The sequence below is a fragment of the Mustela nigripes genome, chromosome 2, assembly GCF_022355385.1.
Source record: "Mustela nigripes isolate SB6536 chromosome 2, MUSNIG.SB6536, whole genome shotgun sequence".
Taxonomy (NCBI): Eukaryota; Metazoa; Chordata; class Mammalia; order Carnivora; family Mustelidae; genus Mustela; species Mustela nigripes.
The window spans coordinates 149,797,564-149,824,685 of NC_081558.1; the positions used below are offsets into that span (position 1 = coordinate 149,797,564).

Here is a 27,122-nt window from a genome sequence, read left to right on the forward strand (position 1 = left end):
TAGAACATAGGTAGAAAGAAGTGAAAGCAGTTAACATTAGGGTCCATAGCACAGAGGTAAGGACAAGAACTGTTTACGGAAGAGAGAAGACCATCTTATTGGTATGAAAAGTTCTCAATGGAAAAGAGGGGGTAATAGGAAAAGTGGGGTAAGGTTCTGATTGAAACGTTTCTATGGGGTGCAGGAAGCCATTTACAGCTTCTGGGTCAGATAAAAAGCTAGGTTTTGAGGAAACTGTTCAGAGGAATATGGATAGCCTGGAAAGAGGAGAGGTTGAAGGCTGTGAGGCCAAAGTACCAGAGGGTTGGTCAGCAGCATACTCAAGCTGTAAGGAAATGGACCTTGAACCGAGGTGGTACAGTGGGAAGGGAGAAAAGCCTGAGCCATCACGTAACTCAATCTCTGCTGAATCCAAATCTCTGGAGTCAGGACACTAGCATCTATAATTGCAAATATTTTTAAGTTCTAAACTGACTCTGATATGTAGTTCTAGTTAAAGACCATAATCTAATCTTAAAACCTCCAACTAGATAGAAGACAACACAGATCCAGATGGGGCATCCTGCTTATGATCACGCAACCTAATAGAAGCAGGCCTGAGAACAGATCTCCAGGCCCTTGGTTCTCAATATAAGGCTTTAAGAGTCTCAATAAGTGATAAAAGGGCAGAGGCTGAAATTACAGAAACAATTACTCAACCATTTCATTGAACTAGAAGGTATCAATTGTTTCCCTATATGTAATCAGGAATGGAAGAATATCGGAACATTCATGCATTCATTGATCAACAAATATTTATTGAGCACCTATTATGTGGTATGCATTGCTATAGTGTTGTGGATAAGCAGCAACTAGCCAATTGCAATGTAATGAATGTAATGTTCTAAGTCCCCTGATGAGGCAAGTACAGGTTGTACTAGTCATATAAATTAGGCCCAGACCTCAGAAGAGCCTTTGTAGAGAAATCAGTGGCTCAGTTGAACTCTGAAGATCAGTTGGAATTAGGTGAAGTTTGGGTGAGAGTTATAAAAAGAACTACAGAGAGTTAGGGTGGGAGAAAATGACTCAGGTATAGAAAACCATGTATGCAAACTTCTTTTGCCCCACCATTGATTTCAGCTCCTTTAAACACTGTTTATCTGTTGACAATAGTCATGATTTGGACCCTCATGAAATTTAGCAATCAAATCTTTTTCATCAGACTGTACATGCACAGTATACACTTTACACCTCTAATACACCTTATCCCCATCTACCTGTTAAGAGAGTCCCTTTTGCAGGATCGTGAGCCCTGAAATGGAGAAACCCAAACTTCCTCATTCTTGCATTTATCCACTGTGTCTTGGATAAAGTATAGCATATAGTGAGTGTTCAATAAATGTTTAGTTTTTGACTGTTGCTTTGCACCTTCAGTAAAAATGCCCTAGGGAGTAGTTATATTCCTGTGATTTAAACATAGCAGTATCTGACCTTCAGCCATTCAGAACACATTTGCCAATTTATAACAGATTAAGTTTCACTTTTGCTCTTTAAAGATAAACAGGAAACTGCATGGTTTCTGCAGCAGGGGTCCTTGCTAGAAAGTTTTCCTTGGTTTGACAGTCTTCTATTGTTATGAATAGAACATCAACATAATTAAAATAAGAATCCCTTAGAGGCCAATTTTAAACAAAACCACATTTAATTGCAGGTAATTCTTGTTCCCCAAGATGATGCTAACGTTCCAACTGAGTATGTGAAATATGTCATATCTCTGCAAAGTAAACCCATCTAAAATGAAATGGTATAGTCTAGCAACCCCCGAAAGCATAAGATCATTTCCATTCAGTTGGTTAAAACAAAGAAAAAAAGAAAGGTAAATCCAAAGGGTCAACCTACCCATAAGACAAAACAAAACACAAGCTTTGACAATGAGTTCTGGATTTCCTGAGTTTCCAAGCAAAGTGGATGTTCCTTGAAAATAGTGTTTTGCTAAAAGAAACTCCTGAGTCCATATTAATTTTTCATTTCTAGTATTTTGCTGGTAGCTGAAGTAATTTATTTCAATCCTAAAGCCTTCTGTTTCCCAAATCCATGTTAAATAGATAGGAGAGGTGAGCATAGAATCTCCACAAAGCAGATGGATTGAATTGTGTCCCTTCAAATTCATTTGTTGAAGTCCTAACCCCAAAATGATGGTATTTGGAGATGGGGTTTGGAGGGATGTAGTTAGGTTTTGATGATGTTATTAATGTAGGAAAGATGTTGGAGTTCAGGGCCGATGGCCAAGAAAGAATTCTTGAGCCATCTTTTGTGCAAAAAGTTTATTTAATTAAAGCACAGGGACAGGATGCATGGGCAGATAAAGCTGGACTGGGGGCATGAGGAGTGGCCAATCATATACTTTCAAATTGGGAGGGTATTAGGGATAGGGTTAAGTCTCTAAGGAATTTTGGAAGTAAGGTTTCCAGGTCCCTTAGGGGACTAGTTATTGTTAGGAAAAGGTCATTTATTACTGTGTAATAAAACCTGAGTCATGAGACCCTTCAGATATATACCGGTGGGCCCTATGCTTCGGGGATGATCGCCAACATATGTATTGACAGGGGGAAATAAAGGAGGTTTCCACAGGAATTTTTATATGTTAAAGTAGATTTACAGGATCCTGGGGGTCAGGCTCAGACTGCCTTATGCCCTCAACAAAGTGTTAACATCGAGGCAGCTGAGTATCTAGAGGAATGGTACTCTGCCCGTTTCAAGGACTTATCTGTGGGCTATAAGTAGTAAAGAAATTTAATCTTTCTTTTGCCTTTGTTTCCCAAATCATTATGAGGTTGGGGCCCCTACGATGGCATTGCTGTCTTTATAAGAAGAGACACCACATGGAGCTTGCTTTTGCACAGGAAAGTAACCTGCCAAAAGCCAGGAAAAAAGCTCTCATCAGAACCCAACCATGCTAGCTAGCCCTCTAATCTTGGGCATGCCTGCCTCCAGAACTGTGAGAAACTTCTGTTGTTGCAGCTACCCAGTCAATGCTATTCCACTACGGCAGCCCGTATGGTATTTTGTTATGGTTGACTAAGACACATATATAGATATTGAATGAAGCAGTGAAAGACCTTTGATTGACAATTATCTAAGCTCCAAATGTGGGATAAATTACTTTGATATCATAAAGGATGGAATATAGGCATTACTTCTTATCTGGAGCTCCAAAATAGCTTCACTTTGTCCACTTAACCACCTCAGCTGTCTCAGTGCATGCTTCCCATGTCTACCGTACGAAGGCATCCTCTTACCAGCATTTTGGAGTTGGCCCTTTTAGCATATTTCTCAACCTGCCACAAGTAAAAGGCAGTGGCTGAACTTTTCCTCTTTTTTTCTTCAAAGATCTTTACGTTGACTCACCTGTAAATATAAAATTTTATATATGGGATATATACTTCATGAAAATCAGACTAATAGTAATCTTTTGAGTACAGTTTTAAACCAAAAACCGCTCATGTGTGGATAATTGATTTAAAAGCATAGTTATGCTAGTTTAATAGAGTAACAATACATTATTAAACATATTTAGGAAAATAAATGATTGTACGCTTTCTTGTCCTTGATATCTAACATGAAAGAGTTTACAATAAGCATGATGTAACAACTTTTTCTTTTATTCCAATCTCTATTCTCTTCTTTCTCACAAAAATTCAAAGTAAACACACACACACACACATATTCAATAAAATGAGAACTACTTAAAGTCTCATCACTTAATACTTCTAATACTCACCACCTAATTTGGAGTAATGCTGCTTTATGAACATTTCTAACAATGCGTGCTTGAGGAAAAGAGAAAATGAAAAGATCGCCTTCTATCTCCAATCTTGTACTGTGATTAAACACTGCTAGGAGCTTTACCTTGACCTATAAATTCTCTCCTCTGATACAGAAGTCTGTTGCAAGACTGTTTCTTTTAGTTTCTGTTCCCTAATGACACCATTTGTATTTCCAGGAGAGAACATTATTAAAATATTCCCCAGTATTAAGGGTTATTAATAACCCCACTTTTTTTTCCCAACTGGGTCTGAATGCATGAACATCTCTGATGGAGAACTTCTCTTCTTGAGTACAGTCATCTCAAGTGTTCAGAATTTCTGATGTATAAGAATTTTTTATATTAATATCTACTTCAAATGCTATCTTCCTTATCTTCAGGCCATTTCCTTGTCTACATGGAAATTTAGAATAATTTCCATCCTCCATTACATTTTGTTCCTTCAAGGTATTTTATAATCGGAGTACATGTTCTTCTCTCTTTCTGAGGCTTCCTTGTTTCGGGCAAAATATATTAAGTCTCTCTCACCTAATTCTCTGGATCTTGTGTTACGCCACTTGTCTCTTATATATTGGTGGTATGGAGATAAGAAAGGAATATTATATCTTAGTTGGGAACCCACAGATAAAAGCCATGCTATAGTTTTCTTCATCCTAAACTGTGTCCAATTTCTAAAATTCTTTTAATATATGAATAAAATTTGGAAAGTTAGATACAGTAAATATTACAAAAGTGGTTCATTGAAATCTTATGTATGTGATTCAAACTATCTTATTAAAAAAAACACCAAATCCCTACCTCTTTGACTTATACTTGCTGTAATTAAAAATGTTTATTTGCAGTTATCTGATATAATAGGATCCATAAATGTCTTGTAAGTCTTGCTACCCAACAGATCTTCCATTTTAACTTTTTACTATTTGTGCTTTTATTTATTCTTCTTTGAAGTCTTCATCTCTGTTTCTATTTGTGTTGGCACACTCTGATTTGAAATTTTAACAAACCTCTTCTTGCAAATACATTTAATGTGGATTCAAAAAATTCACTTAGCATATTGTTATTAAAGAAGAAAAAATCAGGTTTAACAGGTAGTTTAGATTATAGACTTTATTGTAGTATGTACTCAGGCTACAGTAATTCTTAAATGTTATTTAATTATTTATTAATTTCAGTAGTCCCTAAGCTTGGTTTTCCTTATTGTCTGACACATTTCATTTTTTAGAAGTAATTGTGCCCAGAAAAAAATTTTTGTAGGTATACACAATATTATTCTAAAATTTTATGGAGAGACAAAAGACCTAGAATAGTTAAAATAATTCTGAAAACAAAATATAAGAATCATTCTATCCAATATTAAGGCCTAATATAAATCTACAGTAATCAAGACAGAGTGCTATTAGATGAGGGACAGACACACACATAAATGGAGTAGAACAGAGAACCCACAAATAGACCCATACAAATATACTCAAGTGATTTTTAACAAAGTTGCAAAAAGTAATTCAATAAAATCATTAAGTATACATAGACCAAAAAAAGGGGGGGAGGAAATCTCAACCTAAACGTCATACATTATACAAAAATTAATTCAAATAATCAGACACTTAAATGTAAAATATAAAGCTATACAACATTTAGAAACAAAGTTTAAAAACACAGGGGATCTTTGGGACCTAGATCTAAGAGAAGAATTCTTAGATTTGACTCCAAACATGATTCATAAAAGGAAAAATCAACAAATTAGACTTCATCAATAAAAAGCTACAAAATGGGAGGATATATTTGCAAACTATATATCCCAAAAAAGGATATTATCTAGAATATATAAAGAATTCTTAAAACTCAACAACCAAAAATTGAATAACTCAGTTAGAAAATTAGATTATAAAAGGATAAATAAGAAAAATAAAATGAGAAAAAGATGTGAGGAGGCATTTCCCCCAACAAGTATAAAGATAACAAGCCCATTAAAAAACATTCAACACCATTAGTTTTTAGAGAAATGCAAATTAGGTGCTCCACACTGGGTGTGGAGCCAACTTAATAAAAGAAAAGACAGAAACATGCAAAGTAAAACCACAATAAGCTATTACCACATACCTATCAGAATGGTGAAAATAAAAGTAGTGACATTAAATGCTGGTCAGGATGCAGAGCAACTAAATGACTTCTCTATTTCCAGTGGGAATATAAGTGCTGTCTAGCCATTCTGGCAACAATTTGGTAATTTTTTTTTTTAATATGCGATCAGATCAGTGATTACAGTGGTTACAGTCCTGCGGAGAAATTACAGTCCTGTGAAATTACGACAGAGAAATGAAAACTTATGTTTACATATATAAGTTACATACATACATAAGTTACATACATACATGTTCTTGTCTTTATACACAGCAGCCTTTTTTGTAATAGCCATAAAACTAGAAGCCCAGATGTCCCTTCAACAGATAGATGACTAAACAATCTGTGGAACAGATAGTGGAATACTACTCAGCAATAAAAAGGGATAAAGTATTGATACATTCAGCAACCTGGATGAATATTCAGGGAATTATTCTGAGTGAAAAAGGCCAATTCCAAAAAAGTATATACTACATAATTCCATTTGATTCTCAAACTGGCAAAGTTATAGAAATGGTGAATTGATTACTGGTTGCCAGAAATTAAGGAGGGAGAGTGTGGGAAGGAAGTAGATACGGTCATTAAAGGGCAACGTGACGGATATTGGTGGTGATGGGAATGTACTGTATCTTGACTGCATCAACATCAAAATCCTGGCTGTGCTATTGTACTAGTTTTGCAAGATATTACCACTGGGGGGAAAGTGGGGAAGAGCAAACAAGGAGTATGTTATTTCTCACAATAGCAAGTGAATCTACAATTACTGTATAAAAAGTTTAATTTAAAAACGTCATTGTGTTTGTTAGAAAATTATAAAGATGAATACAGGAAAATGAGAACGAGACTCATGCAGATGTTCATTTTCTCTTATTCTCTGTTGCTTTTCCCTGTAAGGTTTGCGAGGAGCAATAGCATTTGCCCTAGCTATTCGGGACACAGAATCTCAGCCCAAACAAATGATGTTTACCACCACACTGCTGCTCGTGTTCTTCACAGTCTGGGTGTTTGGAGGAGGAACAACCCCCATGCTGACTTGGCTTCAGATCAGGTGAGTGGCATGTTTAACAAAGGATAGCATTACAAGGCATGACTGCACTATTTCATTTCTGGTGTTGCTGATTTGGTCAAGAGTACAATGGCAGGTCTATAACATTAAATTTCCCTGGGGTGAAGTTGACCTTCATTCACAAGGTGAAACAGTCTGGCCTCTCCTAGGCCTATCACCAGCTCAATTGACTTTCCTAAGAGTATAAGAAATCTCAGGGTGTTGTCTGTTTATAGTCTATATTTAGAAATGAATTTATTTATCTATGAATTCTTCCATTCAATAATATTTATTGAATACAATGTAATATGTTCTGGAATATACAAAAATGAGAAACACACAGGTCTTATCCTCAAGATACTCACAATTCAACAACAACAAAAAAAGGTGTAATACCAAAGAGAAAGTAAATTTGTTTTGCTTTTAATTCCTTACAGCACTTAGGATAGAATTAGAGACACAGGATATACTTAAATATATTTGATTAGTGAACCATATGTTTAGCCAGAGGGCTCCTATAGACACAAGTTAGACAATTTCTCAAAGGAAAAGCAACGAAGTGTCAGTCAGGGGCCCCCCAAGAATTTCCTGGAAGATGATCACTATAAACCTATATTATATAGATAATGGATAATGGCATCCACTGATTTTAAATAGATATTATAGCCTATACAGTCTCTTAATGTCCAGAACAGCAGAGAGAGGGGATTATAATAATGGGGCTTTAGGCAGGTAAGAATGATTATCTAGGTCATACAGCAGGGCCTAATAAGGACAGATAGTGATGTCAACCACAGTATCCACAAATGAAGGGTCTGGATGTCAGCTTAGGCCAGAATTATTATGGCCCGCTGGGGGTTATATATGAGCTTGTCAAGTCATGCAAATGCCCCAGTGAGAATTAGCTCCAAATGAACCAACTGATTCAAGGCCAGACTGGGTGACCAGCCAGGAAGAGAGAGCATTAAAGGCAGGGCTGTGATGTATTTAGGGAAAGGAGCTGATAGGACTCCAGTATAATAGTCAAGGTGGAAAGCTGACAAAAATGGAGAGCTTGTGCCAACTGTAAAAATGGGTAAATCTATTTTAAAATGTTGTTGTCTTTATTTAAGTATATTTTTGACCTGGGTTCTCATTTTCATATCCCCTAATGTAACAGTGCTTTGGGTAAGTCACATTTTATTTTTCAGTGCCGTATATCTTGATGATCTTGCAATCCCTTCCTGATCTTCACCCAGTCTCTGTAAAGCAATTCCATACCCATCACATCTAATAGGAAAAGATCTGTTTGACTGGAAAATGACTTCCAAAAGGATTCAGACAGGGATTCTTATTCCAATACCAACACAGTGCCTAAGATACAGTAAGATTAAATAAATAATTGCTACATGAAACATTAAGTGAATATAACCACAATGTAAATTGCTTTTTATTAAGCACTTACTGATAATTTTCTATCCATTTGGCAAAGAGGAAATAGAAACAGGACTCAAAGCTTTAGTACAAGAAAGCTTATGCTTAAACTGGGCCAAGTGACCAGGCATTAAACCAAAATCAAGGAAATAAAGAACTTCTTGAAGTACTGTGATGATTGCTAAACACATTGAAGGGTTTTGACCAAAGTTGAATAGAGAGTGTTTTGAAATGTTTGTTGAATTATTTTCTAGACATATAAATGTGACCCACAATTTCCTTCACAGTAGTAGCTACCTGTAGTTTCCTGTGGGTGAGCACACATATTGCATTAAACTCTACAGTACTGGGTCCCCTGTGAAGTGTTAGCAAAATAGTGATATGTTCAGGTTTCTGGAAAATAAATTTCAGTAGGTGGATCCATGCATGGAAATATTAGGGCTTAGAAAACAAAAATTAGAGGATACTAATCCCTAATAAAAGTATTAACTACCCCATCAGGTAAATTAGAATACTCAGAACATGAAGTAGTGATATCAACATTTTCCTGAAGTAATTCAAATATAACTTATTTTCTACTGTTGTCTTTCTTTACCTTGAAGAGGTCATCTCCAAATCAAAAATGTGTTTTACCCTGAAGTATTTACCTAACTCTCTTATAGTATTTTCCAAAGGTATCCATTGATTTCAAATAGATGGCATAGCCTATGCAGTCTCTTGATACCCAGAACAGCAGAGAGAGGGGAGTATAACAGTGGGACTTTAGGCAGGTTAGAATGATTGTCTATACAGCAAGGCCTAAAAAGGAAGGATATTGGTGTCAACCACAGTATCCACAAGTGAAGGGTCTGTAGGTCAGCTTTTACCAGCATTATAATGGCCTTCTGGGGATTGTCAGGTGATGGAGATGCCGCAGTGGGAATTAGCTCCAAATGGACCAACTGATTCAAGGCCAGACGTGGTGACCAGCCCGGGGGGGGGGGGGCATTAAAGGCAGAGCTGTGATGTATTTAGGGAAAGGGGCTGAGAGGGCTCCAGCATAATAGGCAGGGTGGAAATCTCAGTGGGAAACTAAAGTGTTAAATCTGGAATCAGTGGAAATCCAGTCAGAGAGATCAGAGACCCAGTCATGAGACAATCAGAGAAGGAAAATTGAAATTCACAGATATGTAAGTACCTAGGAAATCCACTCAGGCATAGAGGATACAGGGCAGCAAGACCAAGGTGAGACCATTAATACCCAGAGGGCTGGGCCCCTGCCCTCAGGTTTCTGATCTAATAGATCTGGCTCAGGGCCTAAGAATTTGCATTTTTAGGCAATGCTCATGCTTCTAGTTCTAGGGCCATATCTTGGTAACCACTGGTTGAGACTTCCTAATCCCAGGTGAAGATGGGGCTAATAATAAATACTGTCAGATTTGACCCGAGTTGCCCAGGGCCAGGTGCATCTATGCCGCCAGTTTAAACTCTTTACATTTCTACTGGAGGGAGGTAGAGGATAACATGAGAAGGAAGAGTCACAATGCATTGATTAATGGGAGGGAAATAGAACATAACAGAATAAACATAAAAGAATAGGAACAGGGGCTCCTGGGTAGCTCAGATGGTTCGGCGTCCAACTCTTGATTTTGGCTCAGGTCATTATCTCAGGGTTGTGAGATCAAACCCCCATCAGGCTCCACTTTGGGTGCAGAGCCTGTTAGGGATTCTCTCTCTCCCTCTCCCTCTGCCTCCCCACCACTAAAAAAAAAAAAAAAAAAAAGGAAAAAGAAAAAGAAATTTAAAAAGAAAAAAAAGAATAAGAACATAAGTTAATGTGTGTACAAGCACACACAAACATGATATAAATTTGGTTTACCCATGTATTAGTGATACCATCATCATATGCTCTACTTCACTGTCATGGTTTATAGTGTTGTCAAAGAAACTTCCAGTTCCATCATAGCTTTTAAATGATAGTTGTCCATTATTTTAGACTGTATTTATCAAGGCTTTGCTTGTTTATAGAGCAATGCCTCATTAACCAAGTTTCATGTCAGACTCTTTCTATAAAATACCAGAATATAAGTAAATTAGAGCTTTAATAAAATTATTTGAATGGAGAAGCCCTAGAAGTAGGAATGAAAATGTGATAGTCAATAAACACAAACTTCCTCACTTGGTATATAATTTATTTATACACTCTACATTGCCTTCCATTCTTGATTTCTTTTAATTCTACATCTTCTGTTTTAAATTATTAGTATGTAGTTGAGTTAGTTTTTACCTAATAAAATTTGCCATTTAGCCTCAAACTATCACAATAGGATGCAGATAAAATGTTTTAGATAAGGTAAAAATTGATAGTATTAATATGAATTACACTTTAATAGAAATGACTTTAAACCAGCAATGATCCTGTGCTTAGAGAAATTCTGAATGATTTTTATGTAATCCAAAACAAGCTACTCATTTAATGCAGTCCCTATCAAAATCTACTAGCATTTTTCACAGAACTAAAACAAACAATTCTAAAATTTGTATGGAACCACAAAAGACCCCAAATAGCCAAAGTTATCATGAAAAAGAAGAAGCAAAGTGTAGGCATCACAATTCTGCACTACAAGCTATATTACAAAGCTGTAGTCATAAAGATAGTATGATACCGGCACAAAAACAGACACACAAATCAATGGAACAGAATAGAAAACCCAGGAATGGACCCACAACTATATGGTCAACTAATTTCAACAATGCGGGAAAGAATATCCAATGGAAAAAAAACAGTCTGTTTAATAAATGGTTTGGGGAAAACTGGACAGCAACATGCAAAGGAATGAAGCTGGGCCACTTTCATACAACATTCCCCAAAATAAACTCAAAATTGATGAAAGACCTGAATGTAAGAGAGGACACCATCAAAATCCTAGAGGAGAACACAGGCAACAACCTCCTTGACATCAGCTGTAACAATATCTTACTGTACGTGTCTCCAAAGGCACGGGAAACAAAAGCAAAAATGAACTATTGGAACTTTATCAAGAGGAAAAGCTTCTGCACAGCAAAGGAAACAGTCAGCAAAGGTAAAAGGGAATCTACAGAGTGGGAGAAGATATTCACAAATGATATATCAGATAAAGGGCTAGTATTCAAAATCTATTAAAAACTTTCCAAACTCAGCACCCAAAAAACAAATAATCCAGTCAAGAAATGAGCAGAAGACACGAATAGACATTTTTCCAAAGACATCCAGATGGCTAACAGACAAATGAAAATATGCTCAACATCACTCATTGTCAGGGAAATATAAACCAAAACTATGATAAACTATGATAAAACTATCACCTCACACCAGTCAGAATGGCTAAAATTAAGAAAACAGGGAACAACAGATGTTGCCAAGGATGCAGAGAAAAGGGAACCCTCTTACACTCTTGGTGGGAATTCAAACTGGTGAAGCCACTGTGGAAAACAGTAAGGATGTTCCCCAAAAAGTTAAAAATAGAAATACATTAGAAATACAATAGAAATGCATTACTAAGTATTTACCCAAAGGATACAAATATATTGATTCAAAGGGACACATGCACCTCAATGTTTATAGCAGCAATGTCCACAATAGCCAAATTATGGAAAGAGCCCAAATGCCCATCTGACATATATATATATCATACATATGTAAAGGAATATTACTCAGCCATCAAATAAAATGAAATTTTACCATTTACCATGACAAGGATGAGCTTGAGTATATTATGCTAAGCAAAACAAGTGAGTCAGAAAAAGACAAATACCATATGACTTCACTCAGATGTGAAATTTAAGAAACACAACAGATGAACATAGGGGAAGGGGAAAAAAAAAGAGGGATACAAACCATAAAAGACTCTTAACAGTAGAGGACAAACTGAGGGTTGATGGAGGGAAGGTAGGGAAGGAATGGGCTAAATGGGTGATGGGTATTAGGGAGGATACATGATGAGTGTTGTATATAAGTGGTGAAACACTAAATTCTACTCCTGAAACCAATATTACACTATATGTTAACTAATTAGAATTTAAATAAAAACTTGAGGGCACCTCAGTGGCTCAGTCAGTTAACCATCTGACCCTTGATTTGGGCTTAGCCAAATCAATTTGGGTCAGGAGATTGAGCCCTGCATCTGACTCCATGCTAGGTATGGAGCCTGTTTAGGATTCTTTCTCTCCCTCTCTTTCTGCCCCTCCCCCTGCTCCTGCTATACATACATACATACATACATACATACATACATACATACATAAAACAAATTCTCCATTAAGTCTTGTCTTCAACACATTCAGATTTCTTGTCCTAAAGCTACTTTGTTTTAAAAAATAATAATTCTTAATGCAGCATTTCAAATAAACCACGGAACTTTGTTTCTCAAAATTCTAAAGAAAAAAAAAAAGATTCCTGCAGTATTATTTGGGAGGTTTTCATGTAAAAGAAAGAAGAATGGTTTCTTGATTAGAATCTGGACCTCCTCCCTTCTGTGGATTACATTAATACTGGTGGTGAGGAAAACCCAACCTCCAGTCTTCAAGGATTAGCTTTGTTGTTAGGCAGGAAACAAAAGTTCAAGGGTGTCAGTCTTTTTCCCTACAGAAACCAATAAACAGGTTTATCCACCAAATGATCACACATGCTTACAAATAAACCTCAAAGACCAACAGGGCAGAACTCTCTGGCAGTGGTAACTGATTTGGGTTGGTAGCTCCATCCTTGGTTTAGGAAAGGGCACCACATAGAGCTAACCAAGCACGTGAGAATGGGGCTTTTACCATAGTGCAAAACTTTCCCGGGCTCCCCCACACAGGAATGCTGTACCCATCTCTTCAAAACACCTCAATCACAGTACAGAAAACTTTACACACCAGAGCAATACAGAACTTATGTTCCAGACGACATTGGAAAGTGCCCTCAGCAAGATGATTTCTGTAGCTTCCAGACTTTGGCTTCTAACCTTTCAAATAGTAATGGTCATTATGAAGTACTTAATCTGTGCCAGATACTAAATAACAGAGTACAAGACACAAAATGTCCCTGTGACTCAGCCTCTAATATAAAATAGGATAATGATAGCTACCTTCTAGGGTGTGTAAGACCTGGCAAACTGACCCAGGATTGGGCGGTTGGGCTATAGAGCCAGACCCCAGCCCAGGTAGCTTGAGCCCATGGCCTGCATGCCTAACTAGGGTATTCTTCCATGGCCCTAAATAAATGAGTTTATTCCTGATGCCTTCAATCTACCTTGATTAACAAATCCTCTGGGAAAAAGAAATGTGCTTTTATAACCAAGATAGGCCTGTTAAAAACAAACACAGGAAATCTTCATCCATCATGGGTGATTGTGTTGACTTGTTTATAGGGCAGAGAAATGTTTTGGTGCACATTTTCTCTTTGACCTGGAAGTTAAAGTAAATGAGGATAACCATGGTCCAAAGTAACCAAGTGGGGAAGCTTGTCTTCCTCAGTTGTAGGAATTTGGAGTTGTAGGAATTTGTCACCTGCACACCTATCTCCCAATCCCATTCAGGATCCCAAGTCAGCCTTTTGTTGGCTTCTTCCACATATCACACAAAAAATTAATACACTGACCTGTGTCCTTTGCAAGAGAGAATGACTTAGAAAGCACAAAGTCTCCACCACCATCATTATTTTAGTTAAAAATTTTATGCCATGCAAGAATGATTTCTTTATTGTTTATACCCACTGACTACAAAGTTTTTAATAACAGCCATCATAGGAATAAACACAGATGGATCGGGAGAACTGTCCTTTGTAGTATTTTTTAATTCTAAACAATAACAGAGTTAAATACAATACACCTGCTTACAGACTTTATAACTGAGGTGAAAAAATGTCAATTTAATATAGTGGAGGAATTCAGATAATTAAGTTCCCTCAATATCTAGTTGTGTTCTGTGGACTTTCCTTTTTAGTATCCAAAGTCTCATGCATGTTTCATAATTTGCTTCACTGGTATATTTATATAGTAAATCAGCACTCATAATATGGGGCTGAATGGTGTGGGTACAAACCTTGCCTCCTTCCTTTACTAGTTGTGGAAACTTGAGCAATAAATTCAAACTCTCAATCCCTCAATTTTCTTATCTGTTAAAGTAGAATAATAATACCTACCTCTTTGGATTGTTATAAGAATTGAATGTTGCATGTATGAAGAATTTAGGGCAGGGGCACCTGGGTGGCTCAGTGGGTTAAAGCCTCTGCCTTCAGTTCAAGTCATGATCCCAGGGTCCTGGGATCGAGCCCCGCATCGGGCTCTCTGCTCAGCAGGGAACCTGCTTCCCTTCCTCTCTCTCTGCCTGCCTTTCTGCCTACTTATGATCTCTGTCTTTCAAATAAATAAATAAAATCTTAAAAAAAAAAAAAGAATTTAGGGCACATAGTCAGTTCTCAATAAATGTTTCTATAACAATACACAAATGACCAGCTATGAGTTTTTCCTTATCCAAACACTCTTTTACTGATTGTGGCATATGTATACACACACATACATACATATATGCAAATATTATTAATTGTATTTGTGAAAGCATGGTTTACACGGGAAGCAGAAAAAAAAATAGTCCATGGAGACCTTAGTTCATGTTAACTAGTAATTAGATTCATCAATTTTATAGGCGGCTCCTATTTCTGCATTCAAAATGATAAATCTGTTAAAAATACTCACAAAAAGCATTACCATTATCTAACAACTCAGAAGATTCTAGAGCATGCTTTTGTTTTCTTCTTAACATAAGCTTTGCTTAGAATCTTATCTGGTACTTAATTTATACTGTTTCATCAATTTGTATTAATTTTATTATTTTACATTGATTTTTCTACCAATTTGAATATTTTGTATTAATTTCTATCAATACACAGACCTCAGAAATACCTCCTGTCACGAAACATGGAAAACCAATTTACTCATTTGAACATAGATTTTATATTCCTTTATATTCTTTATCCTTAACCCCTGTGTGAAATTATATTCTGTTTTCTGTAGGTTCATCTAAAAAATGTTTCACAACTCCAGATATTTATTGCTTATATCAATCTAGTTTGACATATTCTATTAAAGATATTGGAAAACAGTCATAACTTATTGTTGATCTAAAAATATCCTTAATTTATATCAAGTATATGAACTAGAAGCTCCTAAATTTGCTTCGGATGCCATCTGGGTTCTTTAATATGCTTTCTTTCTGTGTACAGAATCTTCCTAGTTCCAGAGATAACAGCCTTTATCTTCACACTGCCAGCTACCCTCCACTAAACACGTTCTTATTTATCTTCTCCAACATGTTCTTGAGGACATCGATATAATAAGCTTCAGTCAGCTATTAAGTTTACCAAACAATGAACATTCTGCTCTATTGAAGGGAATTTATTAGCCTGTTATCATAAAGTATGATCCAATATAGGTGATTTACTTTAAGGAATAGATGTATCTTTACTTTAGGTAATAGATGAAGACTGAAAAAAAAAAGTGGTTTTAAATTCAATAGATAAAACTTATTATTCAAAAATCCACTGAGGGGGTTCCAGTTCTGGTCAACACTAAGTAATTATAGCTACTCCCCCAGGTCTCTTACACTAAATGTAACTAGAACCCCTGAACAGAATGCATGTAGCAGTTATCTAAGGGTTCTTAAAGGAAAAAATATAGTAGCAGACAGATTGGGGAAGGAAACCGGAATTCAGAGTAGCTACTATCAAACCAGCAGTAAATTTCCTTTTTTTTTTTTTCCCTCTCTGGAATCTCTTGACCTGACACAAAAGGAATTCAAAGACCAGAAATATGTAACAAGGAAGACAGAACATTAAGAGAAATTTTCTGTTTGAGGCACAAGGAACAGGAAAGGAGCTCCCGTGGGTCAGAAGAATGGGGGAAATCACTTGGGTACATTTTTGTTATTTATTTCATTCCCTCATCCCAATGCCAGGCAATCCAGAGGCAGCAGCACTTGGTGATGGCAGCAGTAGTAGGGCAGACACTTAAAATCCAACCAGGGGGACTCAGGTTCTAAGACCTTGGGAAGAATTCCCATTGAATCTTTTTTCTCTCTTAACCCTCTCACTGCTTAAGCTCTGATGCAGAAATAATATTATGGAAAAATTATGGGAAACATGTAACAGTGTAGGGAAATAAAAGTCCTGTGGAGGAGAGCATAGGGTGGATAGAGAACAAAAAAGGGATCTAATAAAGTTGTGTATAAATTTTGGAGCTCACCTCCAAGTTGTGTATACATGTATCTGACCCTAAACAGCACACCAAAGGCTTTGAGAAATGAGCAACAGGGTAGAGAATCACTCAAATTCCAGACAGGACACTGGATGGCACACATTCAGGACAGATATGAACACACTCCAAAGACTTTGAAACAACTGACAAAACCACAGGCAAGAAGACTACCACAAGACCAGAAAGACTGTGTCTTAGATCTAATGTGGTTGATTGCCTGGTAAAAAACAATATCAACATTCATGATAGGAGAATCCTTTGTCTTTTAACATACCTAGATCTAGAGTCACTTAAAAAAATATTTAAAATTTCCAGGATAAATGCAAAATTAGTTAGCATTTAAAAAAACAGAAAAATCTTACTATCTCACAAAGGGAAAAAACAATCAACAGATACTAAACCCAAGATGACACAGATTTTGGAATGAGCAGATCAAGACTTTAAAGCAGCTATTATAACCATGCTCCAGGAAGAGCAAGCACAATGGGAACAAATAGAAAAGCCAGCAGAGAAATAGAAGTTACCAGAAAGAAAAAAATGGAAATTTTAGAACTGAAAATGCAATAACAAAATGAAACATTCACTGGATTGGATTAACAACAAAATAAAGGATGACAGATGAGTAAGTGAACTTAAAGACGGATTATCAGAAATTATCCAATTTGTACAAAAGTAAGAATACAGTTTTTCACCAGCAGACTTACTATTTAAAAAAGCCAAGAAGTTTTTTCAGATAGAAGGGAAATATTAGAGGGAAACTTTGAACAACAGAAATGAAGGAAGAGCAAAAAAAAAAAAAAAATACAGTAAATATCTATTTAATATAAGAGACTATATTTTCCTCTTAATATCTTTCAAATATATATGATTGTTGTAAGAAAAATTTTAACATTGTCTTATGGAGTTTTCAAAAAAAGGAGTCATTAAAGGAAACTGTAAGGTGGTAAGTTTTCTACATTCCACCTCCAATAATTAAATATTAGTTCAAAGTAGACTATGAAAATTAAGTATTTTTATTGTAATTTCTAGATCAACCACTAAAAATGTCTAAACAAAGAGCTATAGTAAAAAATTCAATAACTGATATGGAGTACACAACACATTCAGATAATGCCAAAGAAGGTAGGAGAAAAAGAAGAAAAAAAAAGCAACAAACAGAAAACAAATAATGAGATGGCAATTCTAAACCTTAAGACATCAATAACTACATTCAATTTAAGTGGTATAAAAATATAAATGTTTTAAAAAGAGATCATCAAAGTGACAAAAATAAGAGTCAACTATATGCTAACATGCTGTCTATAAGAAATCCACTTTGAGCATAAAAATATAAGTAGGTTAAGTATTAAAAAATAAAAAAGATGTAAAATATATGTACCATGCAGACACCAAACACCAAAAGCTGGAATGGTCATATTAATATCAGACAAAATTGTCTTTAGGACAAGAAAATTTCTCAAGGACAAAGAGGCCATTACATAATGATGTTAAAGGGTCAACTTACCAGGAGAGATTTGAGTATAAAAATGTTTATGTACCTAATAACATAACCGTAAAATACATGAAGCATACATGTAAATATGTAACACAGGTACATCCGAAAGGAAAAATAGACAAATTCACACTTGGTTGGAAACTGCAATACTCCTCCCTAAGTAATTTGTATTAGAATAGCAGCAAGAGAATAGAATAATTGAGTAATACCATTAACCACTAGATTTAATTGACATTTATAGAACACTCCACCCAACAGCAGCACAATACATATTCTTTTTTTTTATAAACATACATTTTTATCCCCAGGGGTACAGGTCAGTGAATCGCCGGGTTTACATACTTCACAGCACTCACCATAGCACATACCCTCCCCAAAGCCCATAACCCCACCTCCCTTCTTTCAACCCCTCTCCCCCCAGCAACCCTCAGTTTGTTTTGTGAGATTAAGAGTCACTTATGCTTTGTCTCCCTCCCAATCCCATCTTGTTTCATTTATTCTTCTCCTACCCCCTTAACCCCCCATGTTGCATCACCACTTCCTCATATCAGGGAGATCATATGATAGTTGTCTTTCTCTACTTATTTCGCTAAGCAGGATACCCTATAGGTCCATCCACGTTGTCTCAAATGGCAAGATTTCATTTCTTTGGATGGCTGCATAATGTTCCATTGTGTATATACACCACCTCTTCTTTATCCATTCATCTATTGATGGACATCTAGGTTCTTTCCGTAGTTGGGCTATTGTGGACATTGCTGCTATAAACATTCAGGTACATGTGCCCCTTTGGATTACTACATTTGTATCTTTAGGGTAAATACCCAGTAGTGCAATTGCTGGGTCATAGGGTAGTTCTATTTTCAACATTTTGAGGAACCCCCATGCTGTTTTCCAGAGTAGTTGCACAGCTTGCATTCCCACCAACAGTGTAAGAGGGTTCCCCTCTCTCAGCATCTGCGCCAGCATCTGTCATTTCCTGACTTGTTAATTTTAGCCATTCTGACTAGTGTGAGATGATATCTCATTGTGGTTTTGATTTGTATTTCTTTGATGCCGAGTGATATGGAGCACTTTTTCATGTGTCTGTTGGCCATCTGAATGTCTTCTTTGCAGAAATGTCTGTTCATATCCTCTGCCCATTTCTTGATTGGATTATTTGCTCTTTGGGTGTTGAGTTTGCTAAGTTCTTTATAGATTCTGGACACTAGTCCTTTATCTGATATGTCGTTTGCAAATATCTTCTCCCATTCTGTCAGTTGTCTTTTGGTTTTGTTAACTTTTTCCTTTGCTGTGCAAAAGCTTTTGATCTTGATAAAATCCCAATAGTTCATATTTGCCCTTTCTTCCCTTGCCTTTGGCGATGTTCCTAGGAAGATGTTGCTGCAGCTGAGGTCAGAGAGGTTGCTGCCTGTGTTCTCCTCAAGGATATTGATGGATTCCTTTCTCACATTGAGGTCCTTCATCCATTTTGAGTCTATTTTTGTGTGTGGTGTAAGGAAATGGTCCAATTTCATTTTTCTGCATGTGGCTGTCCAATTTTCCCAACACCATTTATTGAAGAGGCTGTCTTTTTTCCATTGGACATTCTTTCCTGCTTTGTCGAAGATTAGTTGACCATAGAGTTGAGGGTCTATTTCTGGGCTCTCTATTCTGTTCCATTGATCTATGTGTCTGTTTTTGTGCCAGTACCATGCTGTCTTGATGATGACAGCTTTGTAAAAGAGCTTGAAGTCCAGAATTGTGATGCCACCAACTTTGGCTTTCTTTTTCAATATTCCTTTGGCTATTCAAGGTCTTTTCTGGTTCCATATAAATTTTAGGATTATTTGTTCCATTTCTTTGAAAAAGATGGATGGTACTTTGATAGGAATTGCATTAAATGTGTAGATTGCTTTAGGTATCATAGACATTTTCACAATATTTATTCTTCCAATCCAGGAGCATGGAACATTTTTCCATTTCTTTGTGTCTTCCTCAATTTCTTTCATGAGTACTTTATAGTTTTCTGAGTATAGATTCTTTGCCCCTTTGGTTAAGTTTATTCCTAGGTATTTTATGGTTTTGGGTGCAATTGTAAATGGGATTGAGTCCTTAATTTCTCTTTCTTCTGTCTTGTTGTTGGTGTAGAGAATGCAACTGATTTCTGTGCATTGATTTTATATCCTGACACTTTACTGAATTCCTGTACAAGTTCTAGCAGTTTTGGAGTGGAGTCCTTTGGGTTTTCCACGTATAGTATCATATCATCTGCGAAGAGTGATAATTTGACTTCTTCTTTGTCTATTTGGATGCCTTTAATTTCCTTTTGTTGTCTGATTGCTGAGGCTAGGACTTCTAGTACTATGTTAAATAACAGTCGTGATAATGGACATCCCTGCCATGTTCCTGACCTTAGCAGAAAATCTTTCAGTTTTTCTTCATTGAGAATGATATTTGTGGTGGGTTTTTCATAAATGGCTTTAATAATATTGAGGTATGTGCCCTCTATCCCTACACTTTGAAGAGTTTTGATCAGGAAGGGATGCTGTACTTTGTCAAATGCTTTTTCAGCATCTATTGAGAGTATCATATGGTTCTTGTTACAATACATATTCTTTTCAAGCACAGGCAGACACAGCAAAATAAACAGTATCTATTAGAAATTAGAAAATATCTTGACGTAAAGGGAAATGGAAATTTAGTATATCAAAATTTATGGGATGCAGTTAAAGCACTTGTTCAAAAATAAATTTGTACTCTAAATGCTTATATTAGAAGATAAGGAAATTTTCAAATCAACAATCTAATCATTCAGAATTGGAAGGTGAAGAGTACGAACTAAACCCAAAGCAACCAAAAAGAAGGATCATAAAAGATTTGTGCAGAAACCAATAAAATCGATCACAGAATAGAGAGAAATCAGTTACCAAAATCTATTTCTTTGAAAGGATAAATAATGATTATAAATTTCTAGTAAGACTAACAAAAAGAAAAATAAAAGATGTAAATTATGAATATAGAAAATGAAAGTGGAATATCATGACAGACCTTAAAGACATGAAAATGATGATTAGAGAATACTATAAGTAACTCTATGGGCATAAATTCAACAAAATGGATGAAATGTAACAATCCTGATAACCTACCTAAAACGATTTAGGAAGAAATAAACTAAACTATCTTGTATCTATTAAAGAAATAGAATTCATAGTTTGAAACCTTCCAAAAAAGAAAACTCCAGGCCCAGATGGTTTTACTGGAAAAATCTTCTTTGGAAGAGGACATAACACTAAATCTAAATAGTCTTTTCCAAGATAGATGAGGAAGAAATTTTTTCCAATTAATTATAAGAGGCCAGGATTACTCAAATATCAAAGCCAAACAATAACATCACAAGAAAATAAAATTATAGGCAAAATCTTACATGACCATAGATGCAAAATAAAATATTAGCAAATAAATCCAGCAATGTATAAAAAGACTAAACACAACTATATGAGATTAGTCCTAGGAATGCAAGACTGGTCCAATATTCAAATATCAATCAATAAAACTTGTCATATTAATGGTTAAAAGATTATATCAATTGATGCAGACAAAGCATTTAGTAAAAAACAATTTTCATTCATGTTAAAAAAAAAGAAGTGGTGATGCAACATGGGGGCTTAAGTGGGTAGGAGAAGAAGAAATGAAACAAGATGGGATTGGGAGGGAGACAAAGCATAAGTGACTCTTAATCTCACAAAACAAACTGAGGGTTCCTGGGGGGAGGGTGTTTGGGAGAAGGGGGTGGGATTATGGACATTGGGGAGGGTATGTGCTTTGGTGAGTGCTGTGAAGTGTGTAAACCTGGTGATTCACAGACCTGTACCCCTGGGGATAAAAATATATGTTTATAAAAAATAAAAAATTAAAAAAAAAAAACAAACAACAACAAAAAAAAAAAAAAAGGAAAAACCTCTTAGCAAACTAGGAATAGAAGGAAACATCCTTAAACTGATAAAAGACATCTATAAAAACCCATAGCTAACATTATATTTATTAGCGAAAGGCTGAATACTTTCTTCGTAATATGAGGAATGACTCAAGAATATCCACTCATCACTTCTCTTCAACGTTGTACTGGTAATCCTAGTCAGTGCCATAAGGCAAGAAAAATCTGTAAGATTCATGAAGATTGGAAAGGAAGAACTATAACCACCTACTTTGCAGACAATATAATTATCTATATAGATACAAAGAATTTGGAAAAAACCTCATGAAATAATAAATGAGTGTAACTAAGTTCTAGGATACAAGGTCAATACTCAAAAGTCCTTTATCTATATATGTATGTATGTACATATATATCTTTAAAATGAGCAATTGGAAAATAATTAATTTTTTAAAATACTAACAATAGCTCCAAAAAGTTCCAGTATTTAGGAAAATAATCTAATAACCCACATGCAAGATCTGTATACTGAAAATTACAAAATGCCAATGAAAGAAATCAAGAAAGACCTAAATAAATGGAGAATCATAATGTGTTCATGGATTAAAGACCCAACTTAGTTATCAATTCCCCATAAATTGGTCCATAAATTTAATAAATCTAATCAAAATTCCAGCTGAATATTTCGTAAATACAGATAAAGTAATTTTTGAGTTTAGAAAGAAAAGCAAAGAGACTAGAATTAACTAAACCATAGTTGAAAAAGAAAAATTAAGATGTAAACTCCCATTACTTGATTTTAAGACTTACCATAAAACTGCTGTGACCAGGAAATGTGATATCGATGAAAGGGACAAGCAAGTGAACTGAACAGAAAAGAGTCCAAAAGTAGACCCAATGACAAGCCTCATTGATTTAACAAAGGCACAAAGGCAATTCAAAGAAATAGGGATAGTATTTTCCACACATGGTATTGGAATAATTGGGTATTTGCGGTAGGGAGAATTCGAAAATGCCTCCCAACATTTCCTGTCCCTTCTCAGTCTGATGTTCACGCCTTGCATAATCCTGGGAACTGCAAATATGATTCCCAGGCTTAGGTTACATTGCATGGAACAGCTGACTTTAAAATAGGGATATTATCTGAGGAGTGTTTACATTAGCCTTTCTACAAATAGAGAGTTTTCTAGGCCTGGTTATAGAAGAGGAATTCAGAGATTCACAAGAACACAAGAAGGATTTGATGCCCTGTTGCTGCTTGAAGATGGAAGTAAGGAATTCAAGGAATGTGGGCAAGTTCTAGTTCCTGAGAGCATTCCTGGTATAAAAAAAGGGAGTCATAGGCATACAACTATAAAAAACTGAATTCCACCAACAGTGAGAATGAACTTGGAAGCAGACTTTCCCCTACGGCCTCCATACAAGAATTCAGACCAGCTCACACCTTGATTTTAGCATTATGATACCGTAAGCAAAAGATCTAGTCAACACTATGCCAGACATCTGATCTACAAAACTGTGAATTAGTACATAGGTGTTATTTTAAGCCCCTAACATTGTGGTAATTTGTTATACAACAATAGAAACTTAATACAATATCCAAAGATTAAAAAAAAGAAGAAGAATCTTGACTTAAACCTCAGACTTTCTACAAAAATTAACTCTAAATGAACCATAGATCAAAATGTAAAATGTCTAGAAGAAAGTGTAATAGAAAATCTTCATAATACTGACACCATCCCCAAAAGAAAAAAAGATTAATTAGACTTCATTGAAATGAAATATATTTTGCTGTTAAGAGAATGAAAACATAAGTTACAGACTTGAAAAGAGTTGCTAGTGAGACATTGCTGGAACATTCTGAACATTGCTGTCAGAAATGCAAAAGGGGTGGCCAATCCGTAAATCATTTTAAAAGATTCTTATGAAGTTAAATATATAATTACTATGTGACTCAGGATCCCCCTCCTAGACATTTGACCTAGAGAATAAATTGGGCATAACAGCATATATCTTTGAAGATTAAATATGGGAAGTTTAAATGACAAGATATATGTTAAAGTCCTTTGAGCAGTACCTAGCACTCATTAAGTAACCGTGCTTTACTCACAGCTTTTATTGAACACATCAAATGAATTTCAATAGCATTTTTAGCAAGTGTTGAGATAATCACGTAGTTTTCTCTTCTGCTTTATTGATGTGATGAAACATATTGGTGGTTGTTCTGATAATGAATTATCCTAATATTCTCAGAATAACAATTTTTCCTACAGTTTCATATCTATAATAATTACTGAAATTAATCTATAGTTTTCTTTTTCTCTTTTGGGGAGCAGATAATTTATTTATTGGGTTTAGATAATTATTAAGGTTGTGCTATATTCATAACATGAACTAAAAACCTTTCTTTTTTCTATGGTCTGAAATAGCATAGAAATGGTCAAGTCTTTAAAGGCTAGTTAGAAGTCTGTAAAACCATCTGGTTACCTGAAGTCATTTTTTAATGGTAGGTCTTTAACCATCTTTCCAGGGTCTCCTATGGTAATTGGTGTATTTAACTATAAAATTGTCATTTTGTACCTCAAAAATGGTCAAGTATTGGTAGTTTTATATGGTTCAACCAATTAGTAAAATATCCATATACCCTTCACCTCATTTTATCCATCATTAAGAATTTTCCCATTTTGCTTTTTTATCCTTCTCTGCATATACATATATATCACCAATATTAAATATATAAGTGCTTTTTATTTATTCTTTTTTTTTCACTGAATCATTTGAATGTAAGGACAGTTATCATATACTTATCATATCGTATCTCAATGCTGAAGGTGCACATCCCTGAAAAATAATGACATTCTCTTAGATAACCATTAGTATGCTTAAAAATATGCTTTAAAAAACCGGAATAGTTTTTATCATAACAGTACATATTTAGATTTCCCCAATTATTGCAAGAAAATATATATTGTATAGGTTTTTTTTAAAGATTTATTTATTTTAGAGAGGGTGTGTGCATGGGTAGGGGAAAGGGTGGAGGGAAAGGAGAGGAAAGAGAAGTAGACTCCCTGCTGAGCCCAGAACCTGATGCATTTGGAGTCTCAGGACCCTGAGATCATGCCCTGAGCCTAAATCAAGAGTCGGACACAACCCACTGAGCTACCCAGAAGCCCCATATAGATGTTTTTTAAAATTCAGAATCCAGTCAAGGTTATATACTGCATTTGGTAATTTTTTTTTTTTTAGGCTATTTAAATCAGTTGTTTCTTCTTTTTTTTTTTTTTAAGATTTTATTTATTTATTTGACAGAGAGAGAGAGATCACAAGTAGGCAGAAAGTCAGGCAGAAAGAGAGGGGAAGGAGACTCCCCACTGAGCCCCATGTGAGACTTGATCCCAGAACCCTGGGATCATGACCTGAGCCGAAGGCAGAGGCTTAACCTACTGAACCACCCAGGAGCCCCTTCTTTTTTTTTTTTTTTTAAATGATGCTGATTTTTAGAGAAATAGTGTTTTGCACACTATTCCACATTTGGGACTTGTTTCTTTCCTCATAACATCAATTAATATATTTTTCTCTCTCTGCTACATTTCCTATAAACTGGAAATTAGATCCAGGTTTGAAATTCGAGTTGAACGTTTTTGGCAAGAATATTCGTGGATATTCGTGGATGGTGTTACATGCTCAATAGTGCACATTTCATGTCAGCGGGCATTTACGGTCTGTTGATGCTGAATTTGTTCATATGGTTATAATGGTGAACTCCTCTGTGAAGGTACAGTTTTGCCTTCGTAATTAATTTTTAACCTATGGGGCAATACTTAGTGCCATGTGAATATCCTGTTTCCAACAATCTTTTACCTCCTGTTTTTAGCATCCATTGATGATCTTTGCCTGATTCCATGAGTACATTTGAGATTATTCACTTTTTGTTTCTCTTTGAGAGATCATTTTTTGAGAGCTTCTTAGTTTACTAAATGATTACAATTTCTGAAAACCTTTTTATAATTTGTTTTTAATTTATCAAATTATAAGGATGTAACTTATAATGATTCTACTTTTAAAATACAAGATTTTCTTTGTGATCAAGAGCATGACTGATTTGGGTGCATGTTCCATGGACCAAAAAAAAAAAGTATATTTGCCCTTTCTTTTCTAAAGTTTATTTATTTAGTTGAGAGAGAGAGAACAAGAGGGAGAGAGAACATGAGAAGGGACAGGTCAGTGGGAGAAACAGACTCCCCGCTGAGCAGGAAGCCTGATGTGGGACTTGATTCTAGGACTCCAGGATTATGACCTGAGCTAAAGGCAGTTGCTTAAAGAACTGAGCCACTCAGGCACCCCTGTATTTGCTCCTTTTGAGGAAAAAAGTTCTATACAGATATATTAAATTAAGTTTCTTGATTATGTTACTCAAATTTTCTATATCCTTGTCTATATTTTTACTAGATGTCAGATTCCAAATAAGGTTCATTAAATTTCCCACTAAAATTTTTTTTTGTAATCAAGGCCTTGCATTCTGATTTTATACAGTCTTTTGTATATATCCAGTGTGTCATGTGTGATATCTCATTTTATGATAGTTAAACAATCTTCAAATTGTCAGCTATATCTTTCTCACCCCAGAAATAAAACTTAAAGTGCTCATATCCTTCTTACATGTTCATGCTCCTTTTTCTATCCTCTAGTCCTGGTGATGTGAAATACTAAAATAAAGAGTAAAAGCAATCTAGAGAAGTCATTTTTATAAGCACTAAACAGTGGGACTTCTCTCCTTCCCCGTCTTCTTTTGGTTATAAGTGAGCAGTGAGCTAGTGTTGCTTGAAATAGATTTCAGTGTTTTGATCAACATCATTTAATTCCCCAGGGTCCTTAACTTCTCCAGTAAATAAAGTCTTATTTTTTAATCTATTATAATCTTTTACCTGCTAGTATGCATTTTAAACCTTAATGAAATGGTTTAAGAAAAATTACTGTGTAAAACCCAAAGAGTTGCAATAAAACTCCCATTTAGCTACCACCCTAAAGATCAATTGCATAGCCAAAATATGAGATTTTAAGTGGAGTTTTTAAAA

General features: G+C 35.5%; 1 protein-coding gene across 1 annotated transcript in view; it reads left to right on the plus strand.

Annotated features, from left to right (window-relative positions):
- SLC9A9 (solute carrier family 9 member A9) overlaps nucleotides 1–27,122 on the plus strand; it is a 538,704-nt gene that overhangs the window by 334,357 nt on the left and 177,225 nt on the right. Inside the window, exon 12 of the mRNA XM_059391790.1 lies at nucleotides 6,821–6,974. Within this exon, the coding sequence (XP_059247773.1) occupies nucleotides 6,821–6,974 (154 nt within the window). The remainder of the gene's footprint in view (nucleotides 1–6,820; nucleotides 6,975–27,122) is intronic.